The sequence below is a fragment of the Agelaius tricolor genome, unplaced genomic scaffold (genome assembly GCF_023055355.1).
Source record: "Agelaius tricolor isolate 1412-34295 unplaced genomic scaffold, bAgeTri1.0.p SCAF_1, whole genome shotgun sequence".
NCBI classification, from domain to species: domain Eukaryota; kingdom Metazoa; phylum Chordata; class Aves; order Passeriformes; family Icteridae; genus Agelaius; species Agelaius tricolor.
The window spans coordinates 64,388,393-64,412,943 of record NW_027269261.1 but is presented as its reverse complement, the minus strand read 5'-3'; the positions used below and the strand labels follow the sequence as shown (position 1 = coordinate 64,412,943).

The 24,551-nt window shown below is 39.3% G+C and overlaps 1 protein-coding gene across 1 annotated transcript in view; it reads left to right on the top strand.

The window, feature by feature from the left end:
• CLVS2 (clavesin 2) overlaps nt 1-24,551 on the top strand; it is a 56,726-nt gene that overhangs the window by 17,210 nt on the left and 14,965 nt on the right. Inside the window, exon 3 of the mRNA XM_071437580.1 lies at nt 23,652-23,762. Coding sequence (XP_071293681.1) covers nt 23,652-23,762 — 111 coding nt within the window. The remainder of the gene's footprint in view (nt 1-23,651; nt 23,763-24,551) is intronic.

Sequence of the window (24,551 nt, the reverse complement as noted above, 5' to 3'; positions counted from 1 at the left end):
TTAGGAAACTGAATCTATATGCATTAACTAAAGAGAGTGACTTAATTGCTCTGATTAGGCTGAAAAATGAATGCAATACTAAGGTGACACAAACATGAAGGGCTTGTAGCACAAACTCAGTATAGGCAATTAATTCTTGTCACTGTGAATGACTTTCTGTTGTCTCTGGTAAACCACACTTCAACAACTATATGATTATAACCATTCCTCTGCTTCAGGATATCTATTTTTGAAAGTGATTTTTCTCAGTCAAGGTCTAAATATTTCTCTTTTCTTCAGTATCTTAAGGCAATAAAGGGAATAAATAGTAGTCTTCCTTGTAAGGTCACTGAGAAATAAAACTAATTTGTTGTAAGTTGTAATGTTAGAGACAGAAGACATGTTTTAAGATCATAGTTCACCTTCCTGCTAAGGCAAGATTATCCCATGCACTATATTTTCTAGTGCTTCCCACAGTTTAATTTAAAAGCTTGAAGGCAAGTCTGGCACTTTCTTTTGAAACCTCTCTAAGACTTCTTGCTCTTCATATTTCCTCTCGGCATTAGTCCTAATTTTTCTATTTCAAAATGTCAACTCCTATAAAACCCTCTGCTATTTCACTGTGTGCTGTTGGGTCCAAAGCAGGAATTGGTTTGTGACTCTCAGTAACGCATAGAAGGGAATTGTTTTGATGCAGTACCTATCTGCAGCAGCAGTGATTTGTAATCAGGACCTGGAGATGTTCCTTCTGACTTCTTTGGCATTGGAGATGTTGAGATGTGGAAATCAGCGGGATCCTCTTTATTTGGAGAGCCTAAATATGGTTCTTTTTATAGTGTTCAATTTACCTGTGTTATCAATCCATTTTATATATGCATCTTTCACATTTACCTCAAAAGTACACTGTAATTATTTTCTGAAACCAATCTAACCTTTATTTTCCATGATGCTAATAAATACTCTGTGATCTTAGGCTGTGCACAGTTGTCTTTATGTTAGTGTCTTCTGCACATACTGCCCGTGCAGATGGTGCCTCTGCAAAATCTTACAGTGCTCCATTCACAAAACAGTACAATGTATTTTTTTGTGATTTTGGTTTATATTCCTTAGCAAGTGTTCTCTTCCTCTGACAACTATTTTTTATGAATCCAATTTGCCATTGGTTATAAGCAAAATTTTGACTTTGTTTATAAGTGATTGCTGTGCAAGAAGAATACTGCTGTCATAATTCACTGTTGTTTGAAAACAACTGTGGGAATCTTCTCTCGGGGAAGCACCATAAAAAATTTGAAATTATATGGCTAGTAAAGGTTTCTCTCATCTCATGTTTCCTAATCATAAAACAATTTAGAAAATTCAATTTTTATTTGAATTTTAATAGGCATAACTGTTTAAATAAGTGGTGATTTAAAGGGGTTCAGGAGCTGAAAGTCTAGGTATATAACAAATGAGGAAAATTTTATTTCTGAAGAAAAAAGTATTCTTTCTAAAATATCATACTACAATGTGGATAATATGCTTAAAAAAAAAAGCTCCCTTCCCTGAAAAGCATTTCTGCAGTCTTTTCCTGCATATTTTGCAAAAGTCAGAATATATTCTTAAAAAACATCTCTTCTTATTATGTGGAAAATGAAAATACTGCTTTTAATCTTTCCCAGTGTTTTCTGTAATGAAAAGGATTGGGTAGTAGTGATTTAGGCTCTTCCATTCTGAGAGCTGGATTTCAACCCTTGGCCGTGTCCACCATTGAAAACATTTTCTGGAAGGAGAAGGTGTTTCTGCTTTGATTCAGGGGAGAGCCTCCCTAAAGGTGTGTTTCAGCTGCAGCTTTCATTAATTCTTACCTGACGTTGCACTGATTGTGTCTTATTACCTACAAAAGCTTCTGAGTTTGTTGGGACCTGCCTTCATCTCATGCTAAGCTACTTGGCTGAAAGTATAGATTAAATAGTATAATATAAATGTAGAGTACTGCATCTTCTGGCTGAAGGCCACTGTGCAAAGTATAAAGAACCCAGGGTAAATCATCAAGTACTGGTAGTCCTCCAGCATTCTCCTCAGAAAGTCTTTGCAGGGTACAGCCAGTCCTCTGAAATCTGCAGTGGATCTTTCTGGTCTTTACGCAGAAACCCCATGGATTATGCTCCAGACACAGTGAGTTCATGTAGAAACTCAGGATACATTGAGTAGTTCAAGTGCAGTTATACACCCAGCCTTTGCAAGAGGAGTTTTCAACCTGCAGAAGAGTATATGGTGAAAATCTAGATTCCATCTGCAAGGAAGATGGGAAAGATTTTGAAGGATAGTGCTTAACAAAGGGAAAAAGGGGACACTAAGGATGTCAGGAGAAGACAGGATCATTATGAAGGGATAGAGCAAGGTTTTGGGCAGAAGACAGACCTAAAAACTGCCCTTCAGTTTAGATTTTCAAATGTTTCAAAGTAGATAATTATATTTCCTCTTCTTTGGTTTTATCAATCTCATTGACTAAATTGTCATCTCTAAAACAAATTTTTTAAAAGCTATATAGATGTACCATTGGAAAAGAAAGAGTAACATTTTTGAAATCATAGCTGTCACACATCTGCTGCAGTAACTGAGCTTTACCACAGCACCAGATATTATCATTCCCCTCTAGTTTTATCAGTGAGCACCATAACATGGTGACTTCGACAGGCACCAAGCATGCCTTGAGACTGTGTTCCTCCTTGAATTCTTAATTCATTTTACATGGATTGCATGGGTTAACTGCATACCTCCAGCAACATGTTTCCATTATGAGGGGATGCAGTTAAATAGTTGTGATTGATGAGGGATTATGTACCAGTGAGAAGCTGCCTGAGCCTCTTAACCACTTATTTCCTCATCCTTTATTTTTCAGGGGTTTGGAGATGCAGAACTGCAAGCAAGGTTTGACATATGTTTTGGGCATTAGCTGAGATCCATTGGGTCATGCTTTTCAAAGCATTTTGTTAGGAATATTGAGCAATTGATTTTCTCTGGAAAACGCTAGGACGTCTTCGTACTATTGCTATCAGTATGATCCAATTCTGTTCTCCACAGAAATTCAGCAGGAGTGCAATTTAATGAGACCAGCGAAAGGAATCTGACTGCTCTATTTATAGCACACTAATTGATCAGGGTAGCCATGGTAGGGGGAAACTTCAGAGAAAATCAATGCAGTATCAAATGAAAGTAGCACACAAGCCTTTAAAGACAGCTGTGTGAAAGCCAGTTAAGAATGAATTTATTTCATGATCCACGGGAGCATGTTGGACCATGTGTGTTCTTGCTTTAGGTTGTAAGAATGAAGCCAAACTAAGGAGCATCTTACATGCAAGTTGAGCCTTACTGTGTATTTTTTTTTCTTCATCCTCTTATACTTTGTCCCATTAAATCTTCTTGGTGGATTGTTTTAGTTTCTTATGGGGACGGTAAATTTCTTCTTTTAAGAGCTCTCCTTTGACAACCTTACTCTGTTTTTGTAATGAGCATGGCAGCCACACTGTGTAGGAGAACTGCAGAGCCTCTTGGCTGTGTGTCCAGCACTCAGGCATAGTTCCAGGTCTCATGGCTTTCACTTAAATGCAGGGAGAAGATGGTCTGTCTCCCTCTATCCTCATTCCTGTCATCAAAATCCTTGTAGTCAGATACATGAAGCAGTAGATACATGAAGCAGTAGATACATGAAGCATAACTGTTTGTACTCATTGCTAGTGTTTCTTAAATCTGTGTAATCGGCCTTTGCTTGCTCCCCTAATTGCATTGTTTCCTCATTAAATCTGCTAAAGTTCTGAACAGCCCCTTATTTGCCATCCCTGAAGGTTATGGGTTTGTGGCAGATATTCTCCTTTACTGGGTGTATCTCCATGCTGAGTGCCCATCAGTTCATTGCTTTTGAGCTGCTGTAGAAGGATAAAGCAAGCAACAAACTACCATGGAGGCATTTTAGCAGTAACTTGTTTCAGAAAGAGTCAGAAGGGGAATATATGTACACTTCAGTTACTTTGAATGTGCTTGTTGTTCTTGTGTTTGTACATACACAAAAGTTTTACCTCTTTCCTAAGGATGGCAAACATGACAATGATTACCAGCAAAGCTGTCCAGGCTGTCAGTGTGTCTCCTTTCCTTCAGTACTTGAATGTGCTTGCAATTAAATGAATAAAAAAATCTTGCTTCATTTTACGGCGTGTAGGATGCAGCATTTAGAATTATTTTGCCATTATTTTTGCACTTTTTTCACTAGGATTATTAAAGGCATGGCATCATGAAGTACATGTATGCATAATTCTGTTTTTCTGCTTCTTCATAAGAAAGGAGTAAATAATCTGCACCTTCCATAAACAGTTAATTTCTGTGGGCTGGTTTTACGTAGCACCAATAGCTAAGCATATTAATGGTGTTACATCTTCTGTTCATTCGGTTCTGAGCATATGTAGTGGCATGGAGTTGTGGCTTAATTAGGTAGATGAATAATGTCAGAAATATTGTCAATTATCAATATGGTCTTCATCTTTCTTTAAGCCCTGACTGTGAATCCAGTTCCCAATGACATCAGCAGTTGCCGTGGTGAACTTTCATAAGCTAGTCTTTAATATTTGATTAAATCACAGGCTAGGAAAGCAGACATGAGGATTGAGATTAAAAAATGTGTATCTGCAGCACTGATGTCTTCCATGAAAAACAGGAAAGCCACACTTCTGTGTTTCTGGTAAAAAAAAGATAATTTGCTGCATTGGTGAGCACACTTTCTCTGCCAGTTACATTGTCTAAGCAACACCATGCAAAGAGAATTTGCAGAATGTAAACAGAGGTGGGATGTGTGGGGCTTGAGAGCAGCTGAAATCGAATATGACAGGGCCTGAATGTGATGAATGACTCAGCTCTGTCATGTGCAAGGTTTGAGAATGGTGGTAAGGCTGGCAGGTTTAGGATGTCTTTTTCTTGATACATTGGGCTTTAGCTGGACATTTCTAAGAACAACACACTGCAAATTTAAATTATTTTTCAGAAGGACACTGGGGATGTCTCCATGTGAGCTGCCAGCACAGAGGTGATGTGTGAACTCACACTCAGACTGACACATGGGAAAAAAAGAATGGGACAGAGGGCAGAGTACTTGAGGGCCCATGTGAAGCAGGGTGGGTCTGTTGAGAAACAGCTTTTGAGTTGGGAGGGCAAATGGAAACTGAGCTGTTGCTGACAAGCCTCCAAGTGCTTGGTGTACTGAGCTGAGACTGGAAGAGTAGAAGTGTCTGTGTTGTAAGGGACATAAAGGTGCAATATAAAGCTTTTGTTGTGGAACAGCGCCCCAGAATAGCACTTTGGTCCAAGATGTAGCTGTCTCATTCTGTGCTATTTTGCCTAATAGGAGAAAATTATTCTTCCCAATGAAGCTTAATGTGCTTATGTCATTACAGCATTGTGTCTCTAAGAATGCTATCATAGGAGCTGTTACTAGCACAGGTCTTCTCAGCAGCTCATTTGTGCTCAGGTCTTGGTCTACCAATACAAAGCTCTGTCCCTGTTCTGTTTGTCCTAAATTAGTCCTGCCTCCTGTATGTGACCAGATGTTGAGCCGGTGTTTCCCTGTGTTTATTCACTCAGTGCCTGCTTTTAGGGAAAAGAAGTGCAATAGCATTTTTTTTCCCACAGTAGAAATTGGAAGCCATTATTTTGCACTTTGCAAATGGAAAAAAAATTAAAGAGGCAGGAAAAAGACCTACAATTGCTTTGTTCTATTTTGCAAATACAGTAATTGAAAAAAAAAAAAAACTAGAAAAGAGAAGAGCGGAATCTGGAGGTTTGTTGGGGGTATTTTTACACATTTTAAAGTTGGGATTGATTTCCTTTAAGGTTATGCTCACAAATCTTTTATGCTTTCCCCAAGGCTTTTTATTCCTGGATAGGTTTTTGACAATTTAAAGTTAGTCAGAAGAAGTACCCTAAGCTGTAATTTATGTTGCCAGGCATTATTACCCAAGGCCCTGCCTTCTCACACAGAGGAGCTCACAGGTGAAAACTGCAGAATAGAATTATCTTTGCCTGGGTTGCAAAAGGAGAGGTTGTCTGTGAAAACACTGTCATGTTTTCCTACCAGCATCAAGTTCACACTTATGTCCTTGAAAAATATCATTTGCTCGGATGACAGACTGTCACAGGGCCAGGACATAGGTCATTGCTGTGAGATGAGAGCCTTTTGGCATTCTTCTGAGTCACTGGCACCATCTGTCCCTCTTCCTGAGGTAAGGCCGGATGGAGGCCCTGGCAGGCTGTTCAGCTTTTTATTTGGCATTCCCGACCTTGCATCCATCGCAGTCTGATGGGGGGGCTGATTTGGGATGACTTGCTTTGTTCCATGTTCTGCAGCAAAGCCCAGGCATAATCTGCTTTGACTCACATATTGTATTGCAGGAAGCGTGCTCCGCTGCAGAGCAGATGGTTTCAAAATGAATGTTTTTGCTATTTGTGCATCATATTGGGCCAGGTGTTGCTTGCTTCTCTCACCCCTCCTTGTTCAGAACCTTGATGTTCTTTTCAACACACAATAAAAACTTAGAAGGGAATTCAGTCAGGATTCACATAGATCACAATTTGGTCACTCAAATAGTGTCAGTCTAGTTTCCCTTTTTGCTTCTATTAGGTGGGTAATGTGTTCTTGTCCTTTCTCCCTTGGGTTTGATCTTTTCAATATGGACTGAAATTCACAGCCCTGGGCTCATCAAACACATATTGATTAAAAAACCCTCAACCCTTAGAATAACTTTTAGGCAGCACAAAATGTGGCGGTAGGATATTAAAGATAACAGGGTCAGGTTTTCCACAACATTGTATGTGGAAAGACTTGGTAACCCCTGTTGATCTTGCAGATATAGTGGTGTTAGAGAAGAGCAGGACTTTACAGAGAAACCCAGGGCTGTGAGTTTGGATGAGTTCAGTGTGAGAATTGCTGCAACACTAGAAAAAATAAAAACAGAGTGAATTTGAGCTTAGTGCTGTTAGTGAGCTTTCAGACAAGTAGTAATGATGGGTGAGGCTTGGCAGTGGAAGACATGAGGTTATATGTGTATTGACACAGGAATGACACTGAAATGCTCATAGGAAAAGGGAGTTCTCTAGGGATGATGTTCAGTGTGAAGTGAGCAAGGAAAAAACGCTGAAGTCTGTGGGTGATGAGGTGAAAGATGACCCACAGCACCCAAGGCACTGAAACTTGGGGAGGACAGTTGGCATGGATCAGGGAGACTTGAGGAGGAGGCAGAGAGGATGGAAAATGGCAGTAACTGAGGGCATCCTGTTTCTTGAGCATTAACTGTAAAATAGAAATGGGGTGAACAGCAAGTTCTTTTAGAATGAAATGTACTGTAATGCATTTATATGTTAATGAGAAGGAGCAGGAGGGGTGAAAATAGGAGCTGTCACTGCAAGAAAAGGTCATCGGGCATAGAGTTAGAGGTGTTGGTGATAGAAAGTAAAATTTCCATGTTGTTTCCCAGGTAACAGGTGAGTGTGTTGAGGCTGGGAGATGTCCAGGCTGTGAAGTGAGACCTGGGGATAGAGGCTCATGTGTGTGTGTGCCATTTGTTTTGCACTCATTTTTAGAGTCCTAAAATAGATCTAATTTCCCTTAGTGTTACATAACATCGAGTCAAACCCAGATTTTCAGTATCTTTAATTAGTTTTAACAATTAAATTTCTAGTTAACACATTTAAAGTAATGAATGCAGCTCTCCATCCTTGCAGAAAAAGCTCAGTTGTTACCTGCAGTGAGTGTGCAGGTGACTTTCACCAAAACTGATCCAAACCCTATTTCCTTTTGAGCTAGACATGATGTTCCAGTGCAGGAGGTCCAAACTTTCCCATCCATGATGCTGGTGTCTTTCTGTGCCTTTATCTGTTCTCTTTATTCTCTGTGCCCATCTTCATGGTCCTGCAAGCTCTGGTGCAGCCTCCTGTGCTTCCAAAGCCCTGCAGCTTTGGAGAGTTGGCAGCGGTCGCCTGTCCATGGAGATCATCAGAGTTGGTGTCAATTTGATGTGGATTTGAACAAAGCTAGGCCTGCCAGGTTGGACAGAGAGTTACTTGCTTGAATTTCAAAATTTTGACTTGTGGTTTGATTCTTGCTTCAGGCATAATTTCAGATCTCTCATTTGAAGAGAAAATATCTTCCCTACCTGATTGGAAGCCATGTCCAGGGCAATGCAGTATGATCCTCACTGGGAATACTTTTCATCTGCAGAAATTGTAGATGATGCACATACTTGTGCACATGCTTTGATAGTAAATAGCATCTGTACTTGTTACTGCTTTTTGTAGTACTGAAAAGCAAGTATCAGTATGATAGGTAGGGATCAGGTATAATTATAGCTTGTGTGGACTATATAAAACTATATACAGCCTGCTGATCATGCAACAATGCATCTCTTTTATAAAGTTTGTGCTCTATTGGAATAAATATTGTAAGGTCTTTGCTCTGATTCTGAGCTATATTGATCTGTCAACACTTGTTGAAAAATAGTGTTGTAGAAAAGATAATTTTTTTGCAAACACATCTACAGCTGTATTTTTGTTAGTGTCAAAGAAAACCAACACAATGAGGGAGAGTTTTATTTCAAAAGTATAAAATGCTTGTAAATATTTTTTTTCTCTTTGAAATGCAAAACCGTGCAAGGTCTTGCTTACATTTTTTTATTTACTATGAATTCAGCTTGTCTGGTAATCTAGCTCCTGTTCCCACTGGGGTTGTGCTGTTCACCCTACTGATGATAGGGAATAAGTTGTTTTTATTATATGCATATGGAGCCTCTTACATAGAAAAAGCATTCAGTAGATACTTCGTAGAGGAGAACTGTTTTCAGACAGATATGTTGTTCTGGAAATGGAGAATCACATAGCCCAGATGAGTTATTCTTTAAGACTATCAGAAATAGTTATTATCATCAACAATTACAACCCTGCATGTGAATTTTTTAAATTTTGGATTTATCACTTTTTTTTTGGATTTATCACTTTACCCAGACTGGACTTGATTCTTACCTGATGCAGAATCCAGCTCCTCATAGACAGTTATGTTGCTGTGACTGAGGTTCTCCAAACCCCTGCATGCTCTCACTAGATCTGCTTATCTGTGAGCGAGTTCTGGTGTCCTTCCCTGGTAACTGATATTCAGATCTAGGCTCTTCTCCCTCACTTTCCCCCTTTACCAAATGTTGTTACTGATCCCAGGGTTCTTGGTTAAAACCTTTGAGTTACCTGCTGAATTAATTGGAATATGGGAAGAACTTATAATATATATTACTATTATAACTTATTATTATATAATTATAACTTACCTTAAATGTAAATGACAATACATTTCTCAGTGATGTTGAAAAGGAACTGAGATGCTGAAGACCTGATGGCTAAGGAAGTAATAATGATGCATATTTTTCATGGAGAATTGTTTATATCTTGCAGCCATTTCTAGTCACCATTACACCTGTGCAGAATATGGACAATAAAAATTTCAACAGGGATAATAGGAACAGAAGCATTTGGTGTAATACCAATTTTTGTAAAAAAAAGCTATTCAGTAGAGGTCACTGTAGTGAGCAAAAGCATCTCTCAGGACTCCTTACTGTGTATTTGCACAATAGACCTCATAGTGCTTGAGTAGCCACTCTGTTTAATTAATGGTATTTAAAAGGTTTAATCTGTGTGATGAATAGAATTTTAAAAATCCATAGCTAACTTTTGAAAGGGAATATGTTTATTTTTTATGAGGCATAATAATTTAAAATTGCTTTGTGTTTTCCTGAGTTTCTTGCTGAGTATAACTATGTACTAATAAAACAGACACACCCAGGGCTGCTCCCTTCTACTGTAGTGGCTGTGTCCTGACTATTATTATTTTTGTTAACCTAAGCATATAGCTACATTTAAAGGTCATTTTGGAAAGAGTGTTTGATTTCTGTTTACCTTCCAAATTATTTGGGAGAGGGATGGTGGCTGTGACTTACTCTAACAGTTTCATAGTATAGATAATTGAGTTTCTCCTCCATGGATGTTTCTGGGCACTGTTAATTGTCCAGTGTAGATGCTGCTTGGGATTTTGTAGAATTTTACTTTGTGTATCTTGGTACTTCTTATGGTACCTTTCATTAGGGAAAGGTCTGGCTCAGTAGTTAGAAATGATGGAGTACACCTGATACAATCAAACTATGGCAAGTCCACAGTGAGTTGAAATGAGTGAGCTGTTATGTGAAGAACATTGCTTTGGAGATTTTTTTATGAGCCTGAACTCACCCCTGCAGGCTGATGTAGCAGGATTGGAATGTCACAGAGTTAGTCAGGCTCATCAGACCCACTTGCTAGAAACTCTTATTCATAGTGATGACATGATCGCATCTTACATTGGGTAAGTTGTCGTGTCTGGTGTTTTCTCATTCTTGATGACACTTTGAGGCAGTTAAATGCTGCTGTAAAATGCTGGAGTCAGCTGAAAGTATAGAGTGGATTTAGATATGCAGAATGAGATTCTTTGAGTTGTTACTTGACCAAGGCATTGAGGTTAATGCTTCTCTGTCTACATTGGCACCATGGGACTTTATATGCCCAGAAATGGTCAAGAACCTTCATTACTTTTTTCCTGCTGTGAGCTGGCAGCTTCAGTGAGCACACCAACTGCTCAGTTGTGCTGGAACTTTGGGGCAGAGTTGAGCCAGAGGAGAAGAACCAATTACTGAAGTGCCAACATCCATTTGGCATCACTTTGGGTTCCACCTGGAGGTCGTTCTGCATGGCCTCACTTTGCAGGTGAGGTCTGTCACAGTCACAGGACTGAGTGATGAAATTTGCAGCAGTGTGACAGCTTAAAATAACAGAGCAATCTGTTTGAATACTGGGGGTGTCTTGGGACACACAGGATTGTGCTTGTCTATGATTTATTGCATCACATAACTCTCCATATCAGACCTGCATGAAATTCAATTCCTTATCCTGGTGTAAGCTTGTGTTGTGTATGATCCCAGCAAGTAACAGAATGATATCTGTTAGAATAGCTCCAAGATGCTGCATTCTTATCCACAGAAACATAGGCTTTAGTTCTAAAAATTTAAACAGAAACATTATAGCCTTTGACTCCAAAGCCTTTCTAAGAAGAATGCCAAATTTTCCATAACAACTAAAATAAAATGTTTATGTAAAATATCTCCCTTCTAGAGATTTTTTATTTGAAAAGTATCAAACAGGTCAAAATGGAAGTGTTTAATTTTGGGAAAGCTGCCAGCATTGAGTAGAGCATTCAGATCCCCATTTACCTCTAGGCTGTATCTTTTCCTGTCTCCAGGAGACACTGTTGTGCACTGTAGGAAAAAATATTTCAACCAAATAACATTGACTTTGTAAGGAAATGGAAGCTTAGAGCACTCAAACTACAGCTCCTGGGGGGCAGTAGCAATAGCTAGCAGGAATTCTGAGATAATTTCCCCCCTGCTTTTTTTTTTTTTTTTTTTACATCTACCTTCCTTCCTTCCCTCCCTCCAGTGAACTCAAATTCTAAGGTAGCCTTTGCATTTTGTATACTGGCAGATTTAACGGCTGCATTCTTGTCACAGAACATTTAAATATTCATGCTGTCTTTAATTTTAGTGCTGAAAGATTGTAGTGGATACGATGATGAGGGAATTTGGGCTCAGAAAATGGAAGATTTTTTAATGCTTCGGCTACATGTGAAGGTTTATCAGCCAGACTCTGAAATGAGCAGAGCTGACTGAAGTACTGCTTTAAATGATCTATTTCAGTAAATGCACAGCCAGGATCTTCAAATGGCTAAGCATACAGCTGGTGTCTGATGTCCAGAATGTGGCTCGAAATGTAGTTCATTCAGAATGAGAACAGGTATTATAAATCTATAGTGCTACACTGTACACATATATAGACATCAGCAAATTTCTTTGTCTGAATTGCCAAAATCTAAGGTTAACAAAGAAACGTGTTAAAAAATCATCTTATGGTTTTTCCAGGTTGGATTTAATTACATTTAAGGAAATTTAAGTTACTTATCTGCGTTTCTCATTTCTCTGTGTGCTGGCAATAGGCAGCCTGTCCCCTCACTGCCAGCATCTGACTGATTAATTGGTCTCTTGCTTGATCTGTTTTCCTTTTTGTTTATGTATAACTTGTTCTAGTGCTTTCCCTTTTTAATATGGTAGCATCAAATTTGTTTAAGGTCTGTGAACTAATGTGGATTAAAAGTCAAGCAGCAGCAGCTATAATACATAATTGATTTACCAGTAGGGCACAAGGAACTGATTCTCGTTCCTAGATAGGAAATGCCTTCTTTGTCTTATGCTCATAGTCTGAGCTCTTAAATCTATGTTAAAGTGAATAGACTACTGGATATTGCCCAATTATCCATGTTAATATTTTTTTAAGAGATTAATTTTCTGTTTGAGGCATAATGATTTTTATACACATACACACATGCACTGTTTGACACGTTCCTTTTAGATTTCAATGCAGTTCTGTTCATCGGCAATTGAAGATGTCTTATCTCTAGAAAACGTGGTGCATTTTGAGTCTGTATCTGCATCCTGCTGTAACCCCACACCTGGTAATATCTAATAAAAGATTTTGCTTGCTTAAACTATTTTTTTGTACAGGTGCAAGAGCTTTGTGACACAGTCTCAACAACAGCATCCATTTGTGAATGGATAGGTTGGCTGAGACTGTGTCTGCTTATATTAGCATTGGCTCTGATTTTATTTCAGCTCATCCTGTGTTGCTGAGGAATGACTCTTGCCTGTTCAGCCAGGCGGAGGTAGAAGCCTGTTTACGGTTTAATGTTTAATGATACTCTCACTGAAGTGAGGAGCTCTGTAATCTCAGTCTCCCTCTGAGGTACATGTGGTGGTCACAGCAGGGGCCGTGCCAGCTGCAGCCTGCACGTCGTGGATGGCGGCTGCATGGCTGTGGCGCTAATAGCGCGGATGCACCGGACAGTGCGGCACAATGCCCTCTCTGGGGCTGATGGATGGGAAGCAAGAGACAGCCAGCAGGGCTCTCTGCCTTCCTTTCAGTCCACTCACGCATGCCGTATGCCATTATCCCTCTGCTGGGGATTTAATTCTCTGGGTAGCACCAACCACTAGCACTGGAGAGACAGGAGTAGAGGAAAGCGGAATATTTAAGCCGTGCTGTAGAAGAGGGCTTCAAATCAGAATGTGGCTAAATCAGAAAAGTAGAGTGGAAGGTGAGGGAGTGTCACTGTCATATTTTCTGGAAAAATCCCTTTGCCCAGGATTCTTCTCCTAGGAAGTTGAGAAGCCTCAGAGAAAAAGGAAAACAATTACCTGATTCGCTTCTGCTGTGTTTTGCTGCTTTGGAACATGTTTGGACATTGTTTACCAACAGATGATCACTTCATTGGTTTCATGTGAATTGTTTTGACTTATTGGCCAATCAGTGCCAAGCTGTGTCAAGACTCTGGAAGGAGTCACGGGTTTTCATTATTATCTTTTTAGCCTACTGTAAGTATCCTTTCTGTATTCTTTAGTATAGTTTAGTATAGCATTATTTAATATAGTATCTTAAAATAATAAATTAGCCTTCTAAGAACATGGAGTCAGATTTATCATTCCTTCCTTCGTCTGGGAACCCCGCAAATACAATAAGGGAGGGAGGATCCTTTTTGCATACATTCTTATGCTTTGTGGAAAAAGTAGGTTACACTGGTCTAGTATATTGCATTGCCCTTAAGATGCTACAATTTGAATAAGGTTTTAGCAGTAGAGCAATAAACATTTTGCAATCTCTAGTTATAAACATCTGAAGATGTTACATATGCATAAGCAATATCTTTGTAAATAATGCTATACTTAAAAAAAAGACATATTTTCAAATGCAACCACTCTTTGTTATGTTGCTAGAGCTAAGAGCAGAGCAGCAAATTGTCAGTTTCAAAAAGGAAATGGAACTTCTTTCCTCGAGGTGTGGTTCATGAATGGAGTTAATTTGACTGTTGCTGACTTTCCCTGGTCTGTGAGCTGCCCGTGTTGCCCTCTGAGATTTCGGAAAAGGTGGGCTCACTGGTGGGTGCCAGAACTGGTGAGGCAGCTCATTCCCAGCCTTTGGAAACTGGACTTGTTTAGTGTTGGGCAGACAGCTTTGGCTATGTTTTGTAATCCTGTTTCAAAGAGTGTGATGTATGAAATATCATGGTTTGCAGGTAAGGTAAGCCTTTGTTTAGGTGGAGAAAGCACCTAAACAAAGCACATTTTTGACAGTAACTTGTTAAGATGAGTGACCTCAGCCAAGCCAAGAAGCTTGAGTAACTTGCATAGTGTAAATATTAACATCTACCTGCAAATAATTTTTTAATTGCCTTTGAGGAGTCTGTCATCACACTGGTTACTTCTGCTGGTGAGGAATTTCAAAAATACCACCATTGTGGTAAGTGGTTTGAAAAATACCAGGTAAAAAGACTATTTAACTTCAGTAATTTTATGTTTTTCATCAGTGTTGTTTAGAACTGTGTGCTCTTATATGGTTTCCTTATATTCAGAAGGACCCTTCTCTGTTTCAGTTTGTTCCCATGGCCTCTGATCCTGTCATTGGGCACCACTGAAAAGAGCCTGGCTCCAGCTTCTTAGGCCCTCCCTTCAGGTGTTTATGTACATTGCTGGGACTCCCCAGAGTTTTCTCTTCTCCAGGCTGGACATTCCCAGCTCTCAGTCTCTGTCCATAGGAGAGATGCTTCAATCCCTGAGTCATCTTCCTGGCCCTTTGCTGGACTGTGTCCAGTATGTCTCTGTTTGCCGTGCACTGGGAAGCCCAGCACTGGACCCCACATTCCAGACAGTTTCAGAGTTGTGTTCTTTTCTCTGTGGGTATCCATGTGATGTGAGCTGAGGCTATTGTTGTTGTCTCTTGCTGAGAATACATTCACATGGGTTCCACTTTTATCTTAGCAAGAAGACATCTGCTTTTCTGGTTTTGATCTCCCAATTCCTTGCACATGAATTTTCAAGAGTTTCCAAAGTGTGATTTTAAGAGAGATTCAGCCATCACATTTCTTCATTACTGGCATATCCTGATAGCTTAGCAAACACAGTAGCCTTGTCCTAGATATGTATGGTAAAACATGTAACTATTTATTTTCCCAGTTGTTGTGAATCTCTGGTTTTACTGGAAGATTTCCTCCATAGAAAGGACGCCTCTGCCCTCCAGAGACACCCATGCTTGTATGGCTTTACAAAGACGGGGGCTGATGTCTGAAGTTAGAATTCAACAACAATGATTTATGGTCCTCTAGAGTAATAACTTGAATGACAGTTCTCCCTCAAACAATATTCCAGCTCCCTGGACTCCCAGGCATATATTGCATGTGTGCACCATCAGCAGTGGTTCAGGAGTGCAGAAGAAGAGGGAAGCTGGAGTTAGCATGCAGGAAGCCATATTTTTTCAAGCACCTTTGTAAAGATAAAGTGCAGCTGAGCAGTTCAGACTAAGGCTTTCTTTAAAGCTGAAAGGCTGAAATAAATCTTCATTCTGTACTATGAGAAAGATATTGGAACTCTTTATGGAACTCAAATTAGATTTGTCCTGTGGGGAACTGACCTCTTGAAACTATGTATGCTGCATAGTTCATGATACCTCTACTCTTAATAAAATATAATACTTATTAATGGATCTCAAGTCAGTTATTCAATTTCCTCAGTAATTTAAAGCTTAATTATGCTGCATTCTAGATCTCAGTGGCTGTCCTCAGCTGATTTTTCTCAAATCACTATAACTCCAATTTTACGGTTCAGTTCAATTCTCAGGACTGTCATTTGCATGGAGTGACAGATTAAAATTGGATGGCTAAAATGATTATGGCTCTTAGTGCTTACTGCAGTGATGGAGATTGATTCCTCATACTATGAGGAAACACATGGCTCATTAAATAACTCTTGAAACACTATAGTTTTTAGTTTATTGTATTGTTGTAAATTGAAACTTACAAAGGGCTAATCCAATTTTAATGCATCTTGTCTGAAACTGAGAGTTGCATTTTTGGAGGAGCTTTGAATAATAAATTTGTAGGCACCAGTTTAGAAGTTCTCCATTTCTAGGGGAGAAAAAGTGAATATTATGGTAGGAGAAATGGTATCTTTTAACTCAGTAACTTACTGGCACTGAATAGCTATGCAGTGCTATTTGAAAACATGCATTTTTGCCTCTGTGCAGGATCTTTCTTCACCTTATACAACAGCAGACCTGTGTGCCCCATTGCTTGGACAGGTTCAGATTAGCTTCTTGCAGATTTTGACAGAAGTCAATCCTGAACTGAAAATCCTTAGGCTGGGTCCGGTCCTAGGAAATTGTCAGCTGGAATTATATATGAAATTACATGGAAGATACAGGATTTGGTGTTTAATTACCCTGTTTGAGTTCAGGTTTGCACCTAAAATCAGTCTTGACATGTGACTGTAAAACATGGGTCCTCCATGCAGGAATACTTTCTATTTCTCTTTCCCTACCCTCCTGTGAAAATTTTGAAAAGGGGCTAGAGAAGGAACAAGATGAATGTTTTTCTCTCGTGGATCATAGTAGTATCTTGATATCTCTCCCTGAATTGCTTTTTTAGCTAATTTCTTCTGCTCCTCACGTTTATCTTATTTCTATGGTTTCTGCCTTGCCTTGTTTCTTTCAATCCCCATCTTAACATTATCCTAAAATATCCCTTTGTTCCCAGGTGCTATTTAACCTGCTCATATTTGAAAGTGGTCAGGTACAAGGAAGGGGGGTGGTATCTGATAGTTACTAATGCTCCTCTTTGATGTGTCCTCAGGCCTGTGTGAAGCTTTCTGCTTGATGAAAAGCATCCTGACAGTAATCCTGTGGTCAGCAGTTTGGCAGAGACCAGGGGCAGTTTGGACAGTGTCACTGACAAAAAGAGGGCAACTTCAGGACGGGGGTGGTACAAGCCGAGATGCTGGTGTGGCGTTTCAGCTCTTGCTATGCAGTGCCTGGCCAAAGAGTTCTGCCTTCAGGAACTGGAGTATGGAATCCTTTATGGACAGTAATTTTCCACGTTATTTTTATTCCACCAGTATTATGAAAGTATTGCTACTGTATTTAGGCACAGCAATTTGCAGTATAGTGTTTTTTTTCTCTTTGTCTGTAATCTTAATCTAGTAAGACACTCACAAGCTGCCTGGAAAACAGACTTTTTTTTCCCTATGGGAATTTCCATAGAAGAAATCACCATCTGATAATTGTCTATTGTAAAGAATAATTTTCATCATAAGGTAGAAAACAGAACAGAAGAACCTACTTCTACCCTCCTTCTTACTCTCTTTCTGGCTTTGCTTGTTTGGAAAATAGCATTAGGCTGTAAAAATGTTTGCATTCCTTTTCCTGTTTTTAATATCTCACATTCCAAATTAAGTGTTAGAAAAGAGGCAGTGCTGATTGTTGAAAACAGTATTGTCCTTGAAAAACAGCATTTTTAATTTCTTCTTTAAAATTAAAGCCTTAATCTTCAAGGTTTAAACTAAACAAATAGGGCAAGGACCAATGTTCAAAACCCCAAGTCCCCCGTCAAAATGAAGAAAAATTTCTAAAAGAGTTTCCAATTTCTAATTAAAACTTAAGTAAGGTCAAAACCTCTTGAAGGTAATTTGTAAAGAAATAAAGCAATTTATAATTAAAGTGAAGGTTTTGCATAAAGCACTTTCTTTATTGAGCCCACCTAATTAAAAATTGGAGTGATATAATCCCTTTATCCAAACAGTGAAAACACAAAATCTGTGTAGGTTTTAAATTTTATTATATTTATATATAAGCCTGCAGACACATACAGTCCAATGAATTTTAAATCCCACCTAATTAATTTAAACAATATATAATTTTTATGAGTAGCATATTGAAATGAAAGGTGGAAGACTATTTGAAATTAAAACAGATACTTCAATAAAAAAAGCAATATTCTTACTGGATGGATACCATCTCTCTTCTCTTTTCATTCAACTTAACATATTTCTATATGAGTTGTAAGATAAAATGACTAATAGAAATGAAAAGGACTGCCAAAAGTCAAATTGCTTCATTGGAAGCTTCTTAGCCAAATGACAACATCCAGTTCTAGATAATTAAATCTTATTTTGTAGGAATATCACTGAATGATGCAATTTGCCTTTAGGTACTGTCCTTTTGGTTGAACACAGTAACAAAAATTTATTTGGGCACTTTTTGTTTGTCTTAGAAATGGCTCAACATTGTGTAATAAAAATGAAAAGCTCAGACTAGTAGAAAACAGCATGTTAGTCTTACAGAGGGAAATCACTAGTGCAGCTGTTCCAGGGTCAAGCAAAATTTCACCACCTGAGTCTTCTTTTTTTGGATCTGAACCTTAAAAGCACCTTAACAGAGACGTACAAAAGGAATGTCTCCTCTTGTTAGACAAGGTGAAGCTTAGCTTCTTGAGAGTTTAGTAATTTTCTCAAAATGAGTTAGGGTGCCACTCTTGTTGCATGTTTGGTGATTCAAAACTGTCTACCAGCTTCCAATCTAGTTGTGTTCCTGGTCAGCTTTCTCTCCTTTGTTTCAGTGTCAACACTGTCCTTTGTTTTGAAAGGTTCTTTCCTCACCTGTTATTTATTCTTCCTGGTGTGTTTAGCATCTGTTTCCTTAAAAAAATCCAACCCAAATTCTTTCAGATGCCAAATATTCACTTTCCAGTCTCCTAATCATCCAATCTCACCACTGGTTCCTGTCGTGTCTTGAGTGTAGGTGATCAGTCTTGACATAAAGTTTGTTTGTTTGAGGCATTGCAAGTCCTCATGGATGGATGCTGGCAGGAAGTCTGGTATTAGGAATGCCTTTTTCTTTCCTACCTTTGGTGGAAGTTGCAGTTTGGTAGGAAGATGGGTGTCCTTTCCTGATGTAGATGGCAGTGACTCTTGGTTCCTCTCGTAGTTCACCTCTTGGATAAGGATGTGAACTATTCCTTCTAGTCAGAGTCTTTTCTTTCCATGAGTTTCCATAGTTTTCTCTTTAACATGCTAAAAATGAAGTTTAGTTGTGATGCATTTTGTAGAAGACAGAGTGTTTCAGTTTCTTTCTAGTGGAGCTTTCCATTATTAAGATACTATTTTGGTAGTATCTTTTTTTCTCCCTGAAGTGCTTGACTTAGTGGAAAAGCTAAAAGAGGACTAATGTATTATCTTAAGGAGTAAGTCTTAAGTCACAGCTAAGACATTAACAGTTTTGTATGCTTTCTTTGAACTTGCAATTTTTGTTATGAAGATACAGCTGTTGGAGTTTTGACTTTGTAACCTCTTGTTGTCTGCAGATGCAACAGCCTGAATTCATCAGAGTGCTCAAGTGCAGCCTTAAGTAAAGGGTGTGAGCATATTCATTATGTTTGTCTAGACTGTCCTTTGAAGGATGTCTCTAGACTGTCTGCAAAAACAGTTTCACTGCACAAAAGGACAGAAAACCCTCAAAAATAACCCCAGAGCACACATGCCCAAGCAGTCTCTTCGTGTTAATATGTGGCAAGGTGTGTCCAGACAGTCTGTTTGCTGTAGATGTGCAGCATGCTTTTAAGGCTGTCATGACAATGGGCTGCCAAAGCACCTTTGGTCACAGAGTGGACTCAGCAGTTTCTGAGGCTACACTTCTAAAAGCTGTGCAAACAAATTTGGTTACAGTACTGAGTTCACCTAGGAGGGCTGCTTCATTTAAACTAGACTTCAGAGATTTAAATGTTGATGTTATGCTCAAGGAGTGAAGAATGCTGTGGCCTTTAAGAAGTTCTTTGATCTTTTGCATTTGGTAAAGATGGGTCATTTTTATGATAACAGTCCTGATACCATTAAGACTCACATTAGTTTTCAGTAGGAATTTGGCACTTTCTTCTCATAAGTACTGTTGAAAATGTCCTATACTGGTTTTGCTGTTACTGCCTGCGCTATAAGAGTTCCTTAAGGCCAGAGCAGAGCAGGGGACCCTCAGTGAAATCCTGAGAGCTGGCTCAGGCGATGACTGAGCCCAGCACAGGGTGGAATGCAGTGTTTGGCAAGTGGGAGCCTGGCTTCATTGTATGTGCCAAGGGTGGTAGCAGGCAATAGCAGCTGGGCCCTTGGAGAGAAAGCTTGTAAAGATAGTTTGTATAAATTATGTCTGACAGAGAGGGTAGAATTGGTGTGCTGCGAGTGAACAGAACCAGTTCACAAGAGTCACAAACCCAGTGAGGGATCGTTCTGCAGTGCTGCCAGTGCACTGGTAGTCCCCCAGTGCTGCAGACAGCAGTGTAGGGGTGTGCCTCTTCCTTGGCTGTTGTCACTTGCAAGCCTTGTGTCACAGGGGCGTGTGGTCTCTGATAAAAACTGCCTGCTTGTCTGTGTCTCTGGCATAGCCATGTCACAGGCTGTGCTCACCAGAGAAAAGAAAAAGTTACATTCTGCCGCTGAAGCAGAGGTTACAGTGAATGTGAAGAAAAATCCACCCACTGTGTAGACATAATTAGTTCTTTTTTGCAGTTTGACAATACCCCATCAGATTTATTACTTTTCCAGTCAGAAGCACAGCTCACTTTATCTGATCTCCATTTCTTACTGTTTTCTGGCAAGAGATTCCTTTTACTTAGAATTCATGTGATTCATGGGTTACAGGCTCATCTGTTGAAGTACAGTGTGTCTGCAGAGGAAGTTGTGACTGCCACTGTGCTTGTAACCTAATCTACATAAATCCCCAGAAGAATCACTGATTTGAAAGAAATTCCTACCTGCTGTTTATGTAAGGATGACCATCTGTCTGGCAAATCCCCATGTGGAAATCAGGTACATCTGAGAAAAGCAAGACAACCTTCTGACACCTGTTTCTCCATCAGACGTAGTTGCTTATATTTTTCAGCAGGTGCTTTTGAGATTTGCTTTTGGATCTACTTTCAGCAGCTTTTGAATACTAGTTTAAGCACTGTATACAGTGCAGGATCATTCTGACCAAATCACCCTTTCTGGTTTTTGGCACAAATTTTTGGGGGTCCTAATTACACCTTAGGAACTGCTTCTGAATCTTGGCACCTTGGTTCAGTCACAGAGACTGATAAATACCCATCTTCTTTAGTTCCAGAAAATGCTTTCAGAATTTCTGAGAAACACTGAAACAAACTGACTTTTAAGATCAAGTGGCATCTTCTGTTTGAGGATCATTCCACATATATCTGTGATCCTCCTTGTAAATGGTTTCCAAGATGCAAGAAAATATAGTAGATGTGTCAAAGTGGTAGTTTTTAAGGATAATCTTTTGTCTGATGGAAATTTTATATCTTTAAAAAGATACAGAGCATTCTGAGGCCACATTAGAATACAAATGCTGTTGGCAATCTGCTCTGAATCTGTGTTTGTACGTGCCAGTTTGCCTATTGAGATGTTCTTCACAAATTATCCTCAGTTTCTGTGTGGCTCTCAGCTCTGATGAGATTTCTGCAGCTCTAAGTGTGTGCTCTTTTGTGCATGGTGTGCAGCATGGAGCACCTGTTTTCTTTACTGGAGAACCAGCTGTGATAATCCAAATAAACACAACCTTCGGTAGATGAATTTTATCTCCTGTAACTGAAGGTTAAGGTGTCATCTGGTGATTTATCCTTCCCAAATGGATTTGTTGGATCACTATGATACAAACATAATTTACTACCTTTTGCACATCATAGCTGTGTCCTCAGAATGGTGTTTGGGGATTTACAATACTGATCAGGGTGAATTATGTGTCAAATTACTAACCATCCTGTGTGACATTTAGTTAGTGCTGACAGGAATTGTGCATTTAGCAGAATGAGGCTTCTGCAGCAATCTTTTGATAGGATTGTTTCTTTCAGAGCTGCTGTTAATCAAAAGTTTCTGGGGAAAGGCTGCAAAACCGACCATTGATTGTATTGACTTGTGCTCTGGCCAGCCAGATGTGAATAGTGTGTGTTGTGGTTGTCATCCTCCCTGTAAGTTATTGTCAAGGTGCTGCCTCCTTGATGGAAAATCCAGCAAGCTGTTACAATTTGAAGGCAAGGTGTACCTTGCTGTAAAGAGCCCCTGGGTTAGGCATGCCTGACAGGATGTGGATGGATCCTTGGAGAGGAGTAAGTGACTCGTTGCTTTGTTATTCCCACAGGGCTAAGCACATTCACAGAACTAAAGAGGTTCTGTGGATATGCAGACAGTTGCACTTTTTCAAAGTATATTCCTATCTGGAATATGGAAGATTTCCTTCCTGCAATTTCTGCTTTTCTTTTGTGACAGTTCTTGATTGGCTGGAATAGTTTATAATTCTTTTCTTGGCCATTTTGTTGGTGTGTGCTCTATGACCCTATGCTTCAAGTGGTGCTTTGCAGATTACATCGAGGCTGCTGGGTGCTTCTATAGGGCCTCCTCTCTTGTCTTCAGAGAAGGAAAAATAGGTCTGTTAGCACAAAGCACTATGTCAGACCCTTTGATTGCCTCCTTTTAAGTCTTTGATCCCAGTGGCACAGACCTGAAGTTGCCTTTTTTGCATCCACATAGGAGGAGGAAGAGGAGGGGGTGTAGCTGGAAAGGATGTCCTTGTTTGTTACCTGTATGGTCAAACAGGAGCTGCAGCTGCAGTGAGGAACCTGGCTGTGATCCAAGTGACTGCCATGGCTGCCTATGCTGTGTCACCTGTTGAACTAAGCTTCAAATGAAAGCCATTAATTTAGGGAGTCTGTATAACTAGGAGAAGGTTCTTCACTGAGAAGGTTCTGACATAAGCCATGAAAACAAAAGGGAGCATGCATCAACTGCACCTGTTTGCACCTCTTTCCCCCTTCCTCAGTAGTGCAACTCTAGGAAACACAGGAGCTGACTTATTGCATTGTTTGTGCATATCATCAACCAGGCAAAGACAAAATGAGGACAACACAAGGAATTTAGCAATTGTATTCCAGGACAGAATGGCTGCCCTCCTGAAACTGCCAAACCCTGTGGCATATTCTCTTGACTTAGAAACTGAAAATGCATATCAGAATCTTTTCCTAGTGAGTTATCTGCCCCTTGTGATTTTCAGCAAGTAAAAAAGAAAAGCCATTGCTTCAATACAGATATGCTATCCTTACATTTATGTTCCCAGAAGGCCTCAGACTATGTGACAAGAATTACTGTCATGGATATTGCATAACGGTTTGTGCATAATATTTAATGCAGCCTCAGTTTTATGAAATATGGATAATATTGGAGACATTCTGAATAGTAGCTTAGATTTACACTTTCTTTTTAAGGAGGAGACAAGGGACATTTTTAGCACTCTTCAATGACATTGGAAGAGTTGAGACTGTTACTATTAAAAATGAATAAAATCCATAGAAGTGGAAAAGAGAAAAATACATTGTATAGATGGATTATGGGCAAATCATAAATGTTTCAACCATTTCTGGAGATTAGAAATGCTGTGCCTTTATTTGAATAGCAAAGCTATCTCAGCACACTTCCTCCACACTTACCCTGTCCAAGGTGTGTTGCTCCTTGGTGTGGAAAGTTGGAGCTCAACTCAGAGGATGCAGTTTTGAATAATCTTTCTTCTTGTTAAAGGTTTATTGTTAAGATGAAGGCATTCAGAAAAAAAAAAAGTATTAGATGCATGTGCTACATATGTTAAGAATCAGCTCAAATTTTGTGTATTTGTTTTGTGGCACACAGGACAGCTTTCCAGCTCGGTTTGGAGGAATACATTTCGTCAATCAGCCGTGGTATATCCATGCCCTCTACACAGTTATCCGGCCCTTTCTGAAGGAGAAGACACGAAAAAGGGTATTCTTCTTTTTAATTGTCCATTTCCTGGCAGTCGTCATCAGCAGATGCATCATACTCTAGTCAAGTAGATTAACATGAGATATCAGCTTGCTGTTGGTGGAAAATGTTTAAATATATCTGTGTTGTACAGGGTACCTTCAACTGTTTTAGAAACTTATACAACCTTATCCTTTAAGGACACAGTCAAGCAGCGCACTTAAATGTATTTTAAAATGCAAGCGTATGCTTGCTCCTGGGGGTTATATAAAAAAATACTGCCAACATTACAGTTTCTATTAAGATTGTATTCAATTCAGTTCTGTTCAATTTCTGTTAAAATTATTTGTGTCTTTCTTTTAAAAACAGAGTTAGTGACTACATAGTCCTTTCCTAGTGTGCTTTGCTTGACGTTAGCATGAGCTAAAATACCCAGCTGGCATCTAGTAGTATTAGTTTGCAAATACTAATTTGAATGAAAACCAATAAAAGGGAATTTGTGTGCATGCATCTGTGCATAAGCATGAGCAGCCTCCGAGATGTTACTGAATTTGTACCATTTGCATCAGTGCAATTAAATTAGAGCTTGGTGGTGATAGCGTATAGAATGATATTATTTCTGTAACAGGAAATTTGTCATCCAGGAAAATACAATCAACATCATGTACAACGGCACTACAAAGAACATGATGATTTTTTTTTCAATGGAATCAGCTCCTTAAGCAGCTCTGTATTTTTTCTCCTCAAACACACTCTGCAAGGCCACAATGATCCTTGGTGTTGAGCTGTTTTTTACTGACAGATTATGCT